Source organism: Montipora foliosa, chromosome 1 (genome assembly GCF_036669935.1).
Source record: "Montipora foliosa isolate CH-2021 chromosome 1, ASM3666993v2, whole genome shotgun sequence".
NCBI lineage: Eukaryota > Metazoa > Cnidaria > Anthozoa > Scleractinia > Acroporidae > Montipora > Montipora foliosa.
In genome coordinates, this window is record NC_090869.1 from 33,090,274 (window position 1) to 33,106,588 (window position 16,315).

The 16,315-nt window shown below is 37.3% G+C and overlaps 1 protein-coding gene across 2 annotated transcripts in view; it reads left to right on the top strand.

The window, feature by feature from the left end:
- LOC137996942 (tonsoku-like protein) overlaps positions 1-16,299 on the top strand; it is a 37,929-nt gene extending 21,630 nt beyond the window's left edge. For both annotated transcript variants that reach the window (XM_068842593.1, XM_068842602.1), the window contains exons 13-22: positions 1,104-1,176; positions 2,633-2,796; positions 3,565-4,647; positions 5,535-5,733; positions 8,052-8,213; positions 9,033-9,193; positions 10,092-10,275; positions 14,407-14,576; positions 14,749-14,906; positions 15,960-16,299. In XM_068842593.1, coding sequence (XP_068698694.1) covers positions 1,104-1,176; positions 2,633-2,796; positions 3,565-4,647; positions 5,535-5,733; positions 8,052-8,213; positions 9,033-9,193; positions 10,092-10,275; positions 14,407-14,576; positions 14,749-14,906; positions 15,960-16,299 — 2,694 coding nt within the window. The remainder of the gene's footprint in view (positions 1-1,103; positions 1,177-2,632; positions 2,797-3,564; positions 4,648-5,534; positions 5,734-8,051; positions 8,214-9,032; positions 9,194-10,091; positions 10,276-14,406; positions 14,577-14,748; positions 14,907-15,959) is intronic.
- The last annotated feature ends 16 nt before the right edge of the window (positions 16,300-16,315 follow it).

The window sequence follows — 16,315 nt, forward strand, 5'->3', positions numbered from 1 at the left end:
CATGAACTTCGTTTTTTTATAGTTAAGCTGACGTATATGGCGTTGCCATGGCAACATGAATGAATAAACACAGGCCTTTAAAATTGGTTTTGTTTATTTGCAGAAAATCTGGTCGTTAGATTTTCTTTATAATTTGCATGCAACAAGCTTGTAACGATGCTCATAGTTGACACTATTTTAATAATAATTTGACAGAGAGATCTTTAATTATCCCTTGTTGAAGGTTCACTGGAATATCTAGAATTTCCTCTGTTGAAGTTCAATTTTTTTTCAATACTCCAGTTACTTATTTCCTAAAGTATTTTCGTGCCAAATTTTGTTAAATTCTAACGAGTGGTTTTCGAGAAATAGGTGCATTTCCAAGAAAGCTATGCCGCATTCAATCACAATTTTTTAACTTACTACACATGCATTGCATTTAGCTGGGTTCTTTGGATAACAAAAAAAAATCTGTGAATTGCGGATTTCTTTGTGCAAGCATGGTTATCTTTTCTGACATCAAACCATCAAAACACTTTGTTCAATTATGAGGAAACATAGTACAGATAGCGGAAGCGTACGTTGAGCAAAGAATGATTGCTTTATTAAAGCCATGTTTACTTTTTTGCAATCCTTGCACATGCACTGCATTGGGTTAGCAAGAGTGCTCACAAAAACTGTGTTCGGCCACCTTAAAGGCATGTACAAGGTGGCTCTAGCATCAGCTAAACAGTCATACAGGATCAAGAACTATTGCAAACTCAGCTAATTTATTGTGTCACCCAGGAGAGGAACCCAGGCTACACTGGTGGGAGGCAAGTGCCCCTGCACCCATGCTGCAATTCTAACCCTGCTCCCCTAAAATAAATCTGTAATTGTTGAAAAAGACTTGAATGATGTTTCGATGATTATTTTCATGACATGTTAAGCATGCAAAGGGTTTACCTTGTCCAAAAATAAGAACAAGGGGTTATTTATTATTATTTTTATTTGAAGGTAAATAGGTATGCAACCATGTTGCTTTGACAATACTGCCCTGCGAAACAAACCCTTCATCCATGTATGAAATTACCCATCAAGTTTTTAATTTCAGTTGTAAAATTACTATGTTTTTTTAATGTTAGGGGGCCGATGTCAATGCAAGAGATTACTGTGGTTGGTTGCCACTCCATGAAGCTTGTAATCATGGACACGTGGGTTTGTGACATTTCTCTTAGTTAGGAACTGGCTTGTTTCAATAATTATGACTTAAGAATAATCAGTCTGTGTGAAATTTCATTTTATTTGAACTGCGGAATGGACGTGAAATGAAAATTAGGAAAATTATCACTGTGACTGTGACAGTGATGGGTTTTTTCCGGCTTGCTTGCAATAATTGCTTGAAGTTGCTTAATATCTTAATGTGATGATCTTCCTTACTTACATTCCAATCTATTCTATTATTTATAATTATTATTTCACTCCTGGTACAAGCACTACAAATTATTGACCAGTCTAGCATGCTGTATTTTATCCTATGGCCCACTAATATGAGAACTTCGTTTTTGTTGCTTGATTGAATCATATCTCTAGAAATATATACATCTTATTCAATGGTTTAATACGTGTGGATATTTTGCGAGTTGTGTAATATCTTTCCGAGCCCCGCAGGGGCTAGGAAAAGTACGAACAATGAGAAAAAAGTCTGGGAGTATTTAAGTATTATAATGTTAAACCATCGAATAAGACATTTATTATTCCACTACAAAAAATATGTTATTTTGCTTTAATTTTATTTCAATTTGGTAAGAATGTGTTTTTTAAAAATGCATTATCTGTCCTTCAGAGTGTGTGTGAATGATGTAATCAGCACAAAAAGCTAGCCAACTGTCCTTTATTTGATTGGATAAATGAAATGAAGAGTGACAAGTGATGACAAGCTTAATTCTCAGGCTTTGCATGGTGTTGAAAACAATTTCTTTCATTGAAAACTCCCGTTCCGTCCGTATTTACTCTGTTCTAAACCAGTCAAACCGGGACACTACTGTAACAGTGTATTATGGTAAAATGGCGTAATAGTGGAATATAATAAAATATTATATTTCTATCTTTTACAACCTCATTAATTTCTTTTCTTGGGCTGTGTAACGTGGAATACAGCCTGCTTGGCATCATGATGTGCTCCTCTGCTCAATTTAATGGCCAAATGATATAACTTACAGACTGCCCAACTGTAAGTTAGACTCTATATTCCAGGTCACTCAGGCAATAAACTGAACTGGAAAAAAATAGGGCTGCTCAAGCTTGAATGAATTGTTGTGTAAAAGCACCAGAAGTACATCTGATTCAATTCTTTTACCCCCTGAACCAGTTCCTGTGGAGAAGTAAAATTATTTGGTGCTAGATAAAGTAAATTATATGACTGACTTATAAGGGAAAGGGTTAATTGAAATCCAAATTCAAAGAATAAATAATTGTTTTAGCTGAATTGTTGGTAACACTTTTTATAATAAGAGAAGCATGTCTGTTATGCAAGTGGCATTGCTATCATATTTAATGAAATCCAGTCAGTGACAGTCTGCCAGGTCTTTATCTGCAGAGGCTCATTTTTACAAGTTGTCATTATCACATGGCTGCAAGCAAATGTTTTTTTTTTGTACCATCCAATATTCAGAAATTGTAGAGTTGCTGCTCAAAGCAGGCTCAGATGTGAATGACCAGGGTGGTGAACACTGCTTTGGTGTGACACCACTTCATGATGCTGCAGAAAATGGCCATCTTGATGTAGTCAAGCTTTTGTTGAAGTATGGGGCATCCATTAATCTAAAGGATGGCAGAGTAAGTCAGAGTCGGACAGTTTTGTCCAGTGACCAGTGCCATTAATTTTTTTTTTGCGTGATTGTTTGTCTTACAGTAACTTAAGATGTAAATAAGGTTCTAACTTGGGAAAAAAAGAAGGAAACAGGAAAAGGCAAATTTTACATTAATTTTAACTTTTCATGGCTTGGGAAGCAAATTGGGTCATCCAGGGCTACATGTAAGTTATTACAGGTATACAGAACGTTACCTGAACTGATAGAAAAAAATTGTTTGGAGTTAGCGAGAGGTTCAAGCTATCATGCCTTTGTTATAGAGAAAAGCACTATTTTGAATGCTTCTGGAAGTTTGTAAAGGTGTGAACTATCCAGAGTCAACACTACATGCTCGCAGTTCAGTTTCAAAGTTTTTGTCAAGCTTAAAATTTCTGCCTGGGGAAAATTTAAATAAGAAAACTGTAACAGGCATTTACCCAACATTTCTATGTAAATGAAGATCATAAAATGTTACGCATTCTGGCCTCGGTTGTTCAAAAGGTGGATAACACTATCCACCAGATAAATCACTATCTATTGGATAGCGTAATTAAAATGTTTTCTCTGTGACTTATCCCCTGGATAGTGATTTATTGTTTTTTCACTATGACTTATCCACTGGATAGTGATTTATCTGGCAGATAGTGCTATCCATTGTTTGAACATCTGGGGCCAGGTAGATGTCTGTTATTACTTTCTTCTTGAACTATTTTTTTGGTATCAAGTATCTGTTAATTTCCTATAATTTTGCTAGGGGCGTACTTCCTTAGATGCCACACTGCAAGTTCTTGAAAGAAATGTAGATGATAGAGATGATACTTTTACAATTGGACGTAAAGAGGTTGTTAAACATCTGAGAAGGCAGAAGGAGAAAAAAGGTGATGTGGAATTAAGGAGAAGAAATCTTATTCACGGAGAAAGCAAGTTGGATGGTGAAGAAGAGGAATCTTCTGCAAGTACATTACAAAGATTTAATGAGAAATTAAAACAGAAAGAGAAAGATAGAAAACAAAGAATGAATACAGACCTTTATGAAGGAGATGAAATATGCTCATCCATGTTCGAAGATATTCAATATCCATCAAGCATACATGAGAACAAGCTTATTGAGGAAGAAACAAGTGAACCAGTTTTGAGCTTTACTCCTTCATTTCATTGTCATGGAGAAAATGGAGTGTATTCTGTCAACACTGAGACAACTGCTTCAGCAGATTTTATAGAGAATGAAGAGTTGGATATGCATGATTTGGGAAATGAAAATGATATTTATAGTGAAACCAATTCTCTTATTGAACCTTTTCAAGAGGTGGAAACGTCTAATCAAAGAAGCAGTTTGGTGCCATCTCTTGTAACACAGAAAACATCTCAATGGCTAGTTGACGACATCGGACCAAGAAATGCAAAGCGCAAACGGCCAGCAAAGCAAACAAAACTTCCCGGATTTGTTGAACAAAGAAAGAGATATTCAGCTCCTGCCAAACCCAGCCTTCCACAAAATAATAATAATTATTGCAAATCAAAATTTTCACGACCAAAACAGACAACATTAAGTGTTGCAAAAGAACCCGGCAGGGTACAAAAAAACGCAGTGTCCAACCTTGATTCTTCTGGGACTGTTATCTCAACTCCACCAATTGCTAGACATCATGTAAACTCTAATGTCCCAGTTGGGCACTCTAGAAAAACGTCCCCTGAAATAAATTCTCAACGGATTGTGGCCCCCAGTGGAACCCCTCCCATGCGCCTTAGGGTCCGGGTACAGGACAAGGTGTTTCTAATTCCATGTCCACAAAACAATGCGCAAGATGGCAAAAACATTGGTTGGCTAGCAGAACAGGTAGGTAGGAGGGTATATTATGCCTCTTCTTAGTGTGACATCACTAATTTGCTTTAGCCTGTTTTCTTAGTTTGCTGAAATCTGTCATTTTTCCTTACAATGTATGTACAATCAAGAAGTTTTGGCTGATAAGGTCTGTTAAATATTTTGTAACAGTGCAGGTAGACTAAAGAAATATTGGTTTTGCACTATTCTCGGCCTCTTAGTATTCCCATTTTTTCAGCAAAATAGTTTCTCAGTGCAGTAGAAAGCCTTCAGTATGCTTTACTATGTAATTATTGATGCTATAAAACTGATCCCATTGCCAATACTTGTAACCAAGTATCACCTTTTGTTATAAAACTGAGCCATGAATTTCTCCTGACCAGCAATGGTTCATTGCTGTACTGTACTTGTTTTTCAAGGAGCATTAATAATATTAAACAGTAAGCTCACAAGTCACTCACAAAAAATCAGGTGGGTACCCTTTGCAAATCTTAAAAGAAATCTGCCCTGTTATTCACTGCGCACTTGCCTTGATTCCACCTTCTTCCCTGGCTTCTTAGGTAATTACACTGTATGGTTGGTGCTTAGGGTGATAGCTTTTTAGCTGAATCTCTCAGTGTGACAAAGGCAAGTGCTTTCCTTAGCTTTGCAATGGAGGTCAACATGGTTTTCTAATTTGTAACGTTTTGGCTTGGCAAACAAAAGTATAAAGAGGTGATGAAAACAGCTACTAGAAATCATGTTAATGTCATGAAATCAATTTGCCTGGGACCTGGCTTTTAATTAATGAACCCCCTGAAAGCTAGATCTTGTGTGCAGTATACTCCTCTTACCTTGTAGCACATAATCCTGTGACTCTTGAGGGAAATAATTTTTAAAACTATTGCCTCTTTCCATTCTAGGCCTCCTTAAGGTATTTTTCGTCTTTTGGCCTTCGTCCTGTATTAGCCTTGAAAACAAGTGAAGGTGCATTCTTGTCACTTGAGGACAAAATACGTGATGTTCTTTCTAGTAATGAGGAAGTCTTAGGTTCTGTGGAATCATGGAATTTACCGGCTTTGTCAGAGAGATATCGAGATGCATGTATCAATTCCAACACTGGTAAGTTTATTAATTTTTGGCATTTTATAGTTAGTGTTTTAACATTTCCAAGAATTATTGGTGATGGTCTGCCACAGTGGAATATAGTTCTCTGCTAATAGTGTTAGAGATTAAGTTGTCCCTTAAGGAGACCATCGATCTATCTGGCCCCTTTTGTGGAATAATGCGTCTATGCTGGAGAGGGCAGCACTAAAAGCCAGAATCCAGAATGCGCAAACCAGAAACCAGAATTATCCACAATTCGCGAGGAAGACAACAACTTACCCTCTCCTAGTACATTCTGCTATAATCTCCATACTCAAGTATTTAACTCTGAGGAAATGTAAAATGTAAAAATGGATCTGACGTTGTTATTCTGGCCTCGGTTGTTCAAAAGGTGGATAGCGTTATCTACTGGATAAATCACTACCCAGGGGATAAACACTAACAAAACCAATTGAGTTATCCAGTGGATAGTGCTATTCACTCTTCGAACAACTCACTGACAGGGGCCTGGATATTAATAAGACTTGAGCATGGTGATCAAAGATGGTAAAACACAACTTTGTTTATTTAATAAATTTCAAACATTATTACTTTTTAAAAAGTAAAAAAAATTCGATTATGGTCATTAATTTACTTGATGTCTCCTTTGAGACAAGGATTTCCACTAAGAGGACTTGATGATAATCAAGATGAACAAGAAACCTGGGGTGTTTACCATTTGTCAACAAAAACCGAACATTCTCAAATTGTACAGCTCATTGCACCGGATAGTTTCCGAAGAAGATGGAAATCCTCTTTTCCCGTTCCAACCGAAATGACCGGAAAAATCCTGTACCATTTGTAAACTCCCACTTGACCCAGTTCACTTAGGACTCTTCCCACAGCGTCTGACATTTGCAGACTGCAGACTCATTATGAAAGCTAACCGTTTTAAAATGGGTTCTTAGACTTAAATAATGTTGATCAGCGCTATTTGAAATGGGTGCTGAGACTTGTAATGTTTATCAGTGCTGTTTATAGGCAGTCTGCAAATGTCAGACACCTCTTTACGTGCCTTTCAACACTGCAGATGCAGCCGCCATTTTTATTTGTTATTCCAGCTGCGAGAGACTCGGGCCTGGCGCAATGCCGTACCGGGAAAATCCTGTACCATTACGAGAGTTCCATTGCAACCGGATTTTCCTTGCAAATGATAAATGCCCCCGGCCTCGATTGTTCAAAAGGATGCTATCCACCGGATAAATTACTATCCAGCAGACAAACACTTGCAAAACCAATTGAATTGACTTATCCAGTTGGTAGTGATATATCCAATGGATAATTTGTTGTAGTTCTTGCGAATTGTGGATAATTCTGCTCTCTGGTTTCTGGTTTCCGGTTTCCGGTTTCCACTTTTCCAGATTCCGATTTCTGGATTTGGGATTCTCCCTTTAGTGCTGCCCTGTTGGAGATGGGTGTTATTATAGTTCATCTGACCGACCCACAGATTCTTTCAAGTACTAAGAATTCTCTATGCATGCAAAATAATTTGCTGTTATGAAGGTAAAAAAATAGGCTAGTAAGGCATAATAATATTATTGGATAAATTTCCTAGTTGACTTGGCTTTGTTTATTTGACCCTCTTCATTTTACCTGAGTGGGCTACTTAATATAAAGATTGGATGGTGGAGAAAAAGACCTGTTGGCAAGGGTTTCTTCTCATAAACATATGGAATAAGGATATGTATGTAGTCGCAAGGTCTACCTCAAGAACAACATCAGGGGAAAGTTCAAGTGTTTTCTCATGCCACAATTTTATAGTTCATCATGTTTCAATTCACACTATTGATAACCTCCAGATTAAAAACTTCTTGCAGGTCCAACAAAATTAACTACCAAGTTATTTACAACCCCTTCGGGTAGTACTGTATCCTCACTGATTAACATCATAATGACATGAAACTAAGTTATGGGAAGGACATGATCCACAGATTGTTTAAGTAGACAGCAAGGATACATGTAGCTGTATGGATAAGAGAAGCTGTCAACGAACATGAGGGGAGGAGGGTGGGGCAAATCTTGATAAGCCTCTGCAGTCAGCGCTGTGACACAGTGAGGAACAGAGGTCAGAAAGACCAAAACCATGTAGTCTAATCATTTTATCGGGAGAGCCCACAATGCAGTAATGCATCCCTGCACCCTGGAGAGTATTTTAATGGTTGTTTTCCAATGCTCTAGTTAGTTATTCGTTGAGAATAGTTTAAAAATCCCCTTCCCACACTGGGTCTTTAAGGATTTGAATAAAGCACTCTCTCTATATATATCTATTATTTTTGCTTTTTAACTTAATTTAGCATCAAGACCGGATATATTATCAATCTTGGAGTCTGATCTTCAGTTAACAAGTATCTCTCTATCAAACAAGGCATTGCTAGATGTCCATGTGTTACCTTTGTACAGAGCCCTTCAATGTCATGATGTCCTCACTAAGCTTATGTTACCTGGTAATAGAATAGGTGAGCTAATAAAGTACTTATAATTGATAGGCCACTTTTGAAAATATGATAATACTCTTTGTTTGGCCCTCGAAATTTTGCATATTAAGCATTGTTTTTGTTTTCTCTTGGGACCATTGTAAGTCCCAAGAGAAACTGGAAGCAGTGCTTATGCAAAATGTGGATCTGAACAATTATTATTGTTATTGAAATCCAAAACAAATAATGGAGGTAACCACGCATTTTTCAAAGATAATTAATCAACAAATGACTATTAATTAATTATTTTGTAAAAAGCTTTAATCAATGTGTGGCATTCTTTTCCAAATTGAAACTTACTTATGAGCTAGCGAATATTAACGTTAAAAGCTGACGTTTCGGCGTCATCATGACACCATTCTCAAGGCAAAGTGAGTAAGTAATGCGAAGATTTATCTCTCAATTTTGTTTTTGGACACCAAAAGCACTTGCTAAATTCTGCTTTCTCTGCGAAGTCTTACACCGTTAGTAAGCACAACCCTTAGGAAACCCGATAAGCTCGAGATGTGCATAACCTATGCGCAATAACAACAGTAGGCACCATCTCTTTTGTAGTAGTCTTTCTAAGCTCGCATTATGGTCAGTCTAGCTGGATTTATAGCAAAAAGGACTTCTGGTGGATACCTGCTTAGATTGATTACATGGGAATAAAGATGGAACTTAAAATTACATTCTAAAATAATGTTGTCTCATACACTCAGCCAATGTTAGCATGCCCTCTCTAATGTACTGAGATCATGATAACTGACAATTTTACTGGTAATCCATTGAATAGTAACCAAGTTTCTTGATCATCGTTAGGTGACTCTGGTGTGCAGTATCTTGTATCTGCGTTACCCACTCTCCCAAACCTTTTGGTTTTGGACTTGTCGTGCAATGGGATCACCCAGAAAGGGCTGTCACACATTGCCAGTGCTTTAAATGCCAGGGATTGTGCAACAGAAAGATCAGAAAGACAACAGGTATGCACTGCAGAAGAACCCAGCAGGTTAACTGGTATACTTGATTGGATTTCTTTTGCTCAGTTGGATAAGCTTGAGACTTATCATATCTCTCAGATAGTATGCTCGCTGTGCTTGGCTAAATTAGCAGGCCAGGCCCGCTGTACGGCCCACTAAATTTGAAATTTGGATTAAACATTCTCTAGCAACTTTATCATGCCATTTCTGTTACACAATTTTTTTAAAACTGTTTAAATCTTCCAAGCAATAATTTCAAAGAGCCAAGAAGATTTTGTTTTTCGGATTTTGACGCAGCAATCTTTGTGGCAGTTGAACCTTTCACTTGACTTCAACTAGTTTCCTTTCCTGTGTGCCTGATTGCCTTAGAGATTTTGTTTTCTTGGCCCATACTCTAAATTACAGACTCTTGTTTTCCCCCTTCGATTTATGGCCCGCACGCTTCATGCTTGGGACAAACGTGGGCCGTAATTTACAGTACGGCCCTCGAACTCGGTAATTAAGAGTTATGTTCTTGGTTTTCACATGACATCACAGCTGCCATGTTTGTGCCCCTAAACAAAGAAACAGGGGCCATATTTGTGTCCCGACCCAATCCTCCAGGAATTGAAATCCCACTATTACCGGTATGCAAATGTTTTATTTTGTTTTCGTTGAAAAACATGGCTGTTTATCACATGAGTGAAAACCAACAATACTATGCTAATAATAATAGGTATTTACTGTATTACTGTAACAATAAGTAGCACTCCTTGCATTTCCATATTGTTGTAGCTGGTCTTCCAGGTTTAGTTTCCTTACCCAACATCTGAATTTGTTTGAAGATTCTTCCATTTTGATAGACTTCAGTGGCTTGGACCAACTGGAAGGATCTGTACTCAGTTCTCTATCTTGGTTTTAGAATGCCATGTTACAGAAACTCATGGAATTAAATATCAGCTACAACTGGTTAGGGGACAACTGTGGTACTTTATTGGCTGTTATTCTTCAAAAATGCCCCCTGCTGAACTCTTTAAAACTGGAGTCCTGCGGTTTAACAAGTCAAATTTCAGCACTTGGGAAAGAGTTCCCTGTGGCACTGAAAGGTAAATGTCAAATTTTAAGTTACTTGACAAATCAAGTGCTACTACGTCGTGATTTTAACAACTCACTTTTTTCCCCTTCAAATTTTTTGAAAGTTTATTTGCTAAAGACCCGACTGGCAAAATTTAGAGCTTTATTTCTACCCAAAGCTTTTTACTGCAAGTACAGGTTTTGAATTTCATGGTCTACCATTACTTGCATTCAAATCTGACCTGTAAGCACTAGAGGCTTGGATCTTGGAGAGAATGGAGCATATTAACTGTGCGAGACACATGTTTAATATAGCCTGGAAGTCCAATGCTGCAAGCTAACTCTGTCATGTACACATTCATTGCATTCTTTGGTGATACTGAGTAATATTTGGGTGCACGTCCTTTTGTCCTTAACCTAGCTCTCTCTCTCTCTCCTGATTTGAAAATTGGTAATTGCAGGCCATTGAATTAAAAAATCAAAGGCCTAAAATTAACATTTCAAAGGCCTAATGATAAGCAAACACAATTATTTCTAAATTAAGTGAAAAAGGAAAAGGACTTTAAATTTCAGCAAAGTAGCACTTTAAAGAAGTTCTCAAATTGTAGCTTGTCAATTACCGCACAAGTGAAAAAAAGATGGATTCCAACAAGCTTATCTTATACCCACAAAAGCCTTTTAACACTAACACCTTGGATTTTCATTTCTTCATGGGCACATTGTTGAAGATGATGTGTCTTTGGCAAAGAAGCCTGTCATTATCTGTCAAGGAGCAAACCTCCCCTTACAAGGCTTAAAGTTACACTGACAAACTCAAAATACTGGGAATGTTGATTGGCTTGTGACCAAGCACAGACAAGTTCAAGCCATCAGAGAGCTTCAAAATAATAGTCCAAAACTTTGCTCCAGACGTTTAGTTTGACAGTAATGAAAATAACAATAATTACTGGGTTGCCAAACCCAGTCGGAATCTGCAATTCCATTTCTCCGTATTTTTTTTTTTTTCCGTGTCATAAAAAGTCTTGCCTGTCACTCCCCTGCTTAGTGGTGTCTTTGTGCATAGAGTCTTCTGCGCGTATTTTGTTAGGTTTGAGGGGTCTGGGGTAATGCGTAGATTTCTCTGGTGCACATAGGAGAACATTTAATTAACCTGCAGTGGCATCGAAAGTCATTGTAACGCGAATGGCGTTTTAGTAGATCTTTAAACAAAATATACCCTCGTGGAGCTCAAGAATGGAACGTCAATTGGATGAACAAGACAGGCGGTGAAAAATAAATATCTGGAATCTTTAAAACGGCGAGTAATGGTCTTCGACAACAATTTCATTTTTCGCTGTTGGATATCAAGTGAGCTTTGTTTCTAATATTTTACTAACTTGGTATTACATACAACACCAAAATCAAAATGGCAATTTTTTTAATGAACTTAACAAACATTGAAGGAATCGAACGTCTGAATGCATGCAGTGTTTAATTACTGAAGTCGCATCTAAGTTGTCTGGCAATTTACATTTGTTTTGTACTCAACTCTGCAAAGGTAAAAATAATTGGAAATGTGACAGTGAAGAATTATTTGAATGAAAGCTTGTTGTCTCTTTTGTGCTTCATTATTTACGGTCAAGGTTCTTTGGAAAAGGGTTTGATGTGAACGGTCAGAAATTTATTTAATTGCATATGCTTTTTGACACGGATTGTGTGTCTTGTTTGCATGCACGCGATTGAAATAGGAAGGGTTCACGAAAATAAACAGGTCTGTTGGAAGTGTGCTTGAGTTTCAACAATTGAAAATGAGCACCAAAATCAGCAAAAAATTGTGACACTGATGAATATATGATCATTGGTACTCGACAGAAGCTGTCCCGCTGTGAAGAATGTGCACTGTCCTTATGGCTGGATGGTAGGCAACTGGAACAAACTCGAGAGGATCGTCTCTTGGGCCTGGTCATCGACCCCTCCCTTTCTTGGTCATCTCACGTAACTAAACTTAGAAAAAAATTTTTAAAGCACATTGCTGTTCTGGCCCGCATTAAAAAATTCTTACTAGTCAAATATCGTATAATTTTATTTAATGCTAGTATCAAACCTGTTCTTGAGTATTGGACGAGATTTTTAAAGTTCAAAAATGATGTGCGTGTATTATTCTTGATGCTCCTTTCAAGCTAGAACTTTAAAGTTATTTCTTGAACTTGGATGGCTACCTATCAACCATTTATGTATTGAAAGGCGACTTTGTCTGTTTAAAAAAATCCTGGATGGACGTGTACCGGATTACCTAACCCAGAAACTCTCATCTTTCAAATTCAATAAGCCATATGATACAAGGTCTCGGTTACCTTATCGCCTTCCTATTCCACGAACCAATAGCATGAAGTGCATGTTCTTTTATAATGCTGCTAAACTTTGGAAGGTTGTTACCAGTAATAGAGACTTTGTCTGTTTTTCAAGTAAAAAAAATTTCAGAAGTTACTTTGATTTAATAATGTGCAAATTTACGCCTGACACCTTTAGGATTGACAAAGATTTTTAGCTTATATGGTGGCATTTTTAGTTTCTAGTTCTACAGTTTTTTCTACTGTAATTATGCACCCTATAAAGTGTTCTAAATAGTAAAGTAGCTGCTATTTCCAAAATGATGGAATTACATGTACCTGGTGATAAATAACCTCGTCTTGGAGAGTAAAGTGTTGACTTTGCAGAAACACTGGTCAACCTCAAGAGTTGGGCGAAGGTGATCTTTGTGATGAATTCGCACATTTCTTGTCAAACTTTATAACACTTGAAAGAAAAAGGAAACTAACAAAAACAAAAAACCCAGTATCTTGCCATCATTTGACTCAGATGCTTCACTGTTTCGCGAGTAAAGACGCAGCGGTAACTTGATCACGCGCCCGCTGAATTCGATGTCACTTTCGATTTACTGCAAGTACAATAACAAAATTCAACTTAGGAAAAATTTCCCAAAATGTTTTTCGCTGATGGTAACTCTTTTATCTTCGTGGTTCAAAATTAATGTTGTTTTCATGTAGTAAATTTTGTTGCTGATGGCAAAATATTTTATTCTCGATCGACAGTCCTGAAAACTTCCTTCTGCTCTTCCTAAAAATTGTGTATCAATATTTATTTACTTTTGCATCAATATTTGTTTTGTATAAAGCAAGCTAACAAAATCTGTACCTTGCTTAGTTCGCATTTTTGAGCGTTAAAATAGAATTTTCGGTCCTATGCTTCTGTTACAAAGTGGTATATTTTTTAGGTCACCCATCCAGATAACTTCAGCGAACTTTCGTATTACAAAGTTGTCGGACGCTCAGAGTGCACGCTTAACTTGTGCTATAAAGGGAACTTGAAAATGATCAGCATGTCAGCCTGGAAGCCAATGTTTTTCGATGCCCTTTTATTTTCTTCCATCTTTCTGTGTTTAGTACTTTGCTAGTAACCACATGTCTTCTCAGGGGGCTATTTAAGTAAGAGTTCTACCATGGCACTACAATGATAAACAATACCAAAACAGTATTGAGTACTATTAGAGCTACATATCACGCAAAGACAACTTGAATCTCCTCAAAGACAGTTGACAATATGGAATAAAGCGCTGTGTTACTGCACTACCACACGTACGCAATGCGTGCCTATTTTTTTCTTTCTGATAAATAATTAATAGGCTGGTAGTCAGGTTTTTAACCTCAGAAAAGATCTGTTTCGTTGTATGAATGTGTGATTCAAAGGGCCTCTACTAGCACGACTTCTGGTTGACCCCTTAAATGGTCTTAATGACCCTCGACTTGAAAAAATTGCCTGGAACGCTGCAGTTCAACTCCATCTAACTCAGTCCCTTCTGTTTTTGAGTAACACGTACCACAGGCAACCTAGTATACGCTCATGGAGCGTCTAGTTATTATTACTGTAATGAAAAACTAATATCATGCTAATATTATTATTAATTTTTCATTGCCATGTATCATCACATGCCAATCATTCTCTGGTCAACACTCGCAACTCTATAATTGTGAAAACTGGCTTTCTACCAAGCAGTTGATACGTTTTGTGCATGTGACAACATTGTGTTAGTAGCCATTTAGTAATTACTTAGAGTGATGAAAAGCCTCTGCCATTATTATTATTATTATTATTTTTTGCTCAGCATTGTTTTTTTCATCTTGTAGCTTCTCGACTATCACATCTCTCTGTGGCATACAATGCCCTTGGTTCTCAAGGGATGACGAACTTTATAGAGGCACTGCCATCTGAATCGCTGCACCATTTTAATGTGACCTCATCATACAATGAAAAAGAGAATCAATCGGCAGTTCATGGTTTGGTGTATTTCATGGAAGTGAGTGGTTTTAAAAAAATTACTTTGAGGCCATATTTTTTTTGTTAAACTGTATAGTGCTTATTTTGCAGCACATTTTTATATTTTGTTGAAGAGGAAGTTGTCAATGTACCTCTTTGAAGCTCTCAAGTTCATCAATATTGATTATACATGTAATGTCCTTTTGTTGTAGAGTGGCACAGTTCTGACTGAACTGGTTCTTGGGGATTGTTGTGTTGGCGACAAGGAGATTGAGATCCTCTTAAAAGCCAAGCACATGTTCACTGCACTGCACTATCTGGATTTGAGTTGTAACTGTATTGGAAATGATGGAATAACCATGCTCTTACGGTTAGTGGTAAAATAATACTTAGCGTGCCAGACATGTTTATGATGCAGTGTACCCATAGGAAATCTGAAGTGGTCAAACATGGGTTAATACAAGTGTATCCTTATGAATTTTCCAAGACCTGTCAAACCCTTGCTTTGACATGTCAGATCTCCAGCTTTGTTGCATTCATGAGTCTACATCTTCTCATCTAGAACACACCTTATTTTGTGCACTTCAGATCATTATATACTTCTGCAATTATGAAGAGCCATTACACTTTAGGATTTGTAGAAAAGGATAATGGAAGCAATGGAAAACCAGTTTTCAAGATGTCAAAAAGGAACAAACTATCATTTTATAATAATTTATTTACATGTGCTATGTAATAAGATCAACAATGCATGCATTTTGATTGATTCTCAGCTATGATCTATTCAGACAGACACATAGCTGACGTCTTCATCAAACACTTTTAAATTCTAACATTTTAATTATATTTGTTCTGGTTTGAGTTCATTTGTAGTCTCCCCAATTTGTAGAGCACTTGTGCTCAGCTAAATGACCTTGAGACCTAAATAAAGTGATTATTATTATTATTATTATTACATAAAACAAAAGTAACAGGTTCATGTTGCGGCATGTCTGTTCAGTAATACATCACTGACAAAAGGTGTCAGTGACCCACTTGAGGCGATAGGCCCCTCTTTTGTTCTTTTCACATTTTGACATCATCTGCGATCTATTACTGAACAAGGCATGGCAAGGCAAGAGGTTATCTAGCCTGCGTGGCTGGTGGTATTGTTGGCGCGAGAGGCAAATTGACAAGCAGCAAAGCTGCGCAAAGGGGAGGGGCACTGTAAAATTTCAGAGTGCCCCTTCCCATTCTCTGCGCAGCTTATGCCACTCATGCCAACAATACGGCCAGCTACACAGGGTACAGGGAATCTATTTGTTAAAATTAATAGTGGTCAACTCTTTTTTGTGGATGTGAACAAATATTATTATTAATGTGGAAGCTGGCCTTCATAAACTGGGTTTCCATTCTCACATATACTTCTTTAATTTTTTTCTAGACTACTCAAGGACTCCAAACTGTCAATTCTTATACTGGCTGGAAATACAGATATTGAGGCTGCTATCACAGAGTCTCTTCTCCTTGCTGCTAAAGATAGTAAAACTCTTCAGAGACTGAATTTGTCTGCATGTGGAATTAAGTCTCCTCTTGATACTACTTTTTTTGATTCCTTACGAACAGTAGCTTCTAACAGTGATGGCTGTTTGAAGGAAGTAAACATGTCTTACAACAACCTTAGTGTGGAAGATAAGAAAACTCTTGAAGAGGATTGGCAGTCATGCTCTTCAGGAGAAAGCTCAGTTTGCTTGGAAAACAGCCTTTGTGTATTTACAAAATAACTGATTATTATTTTTA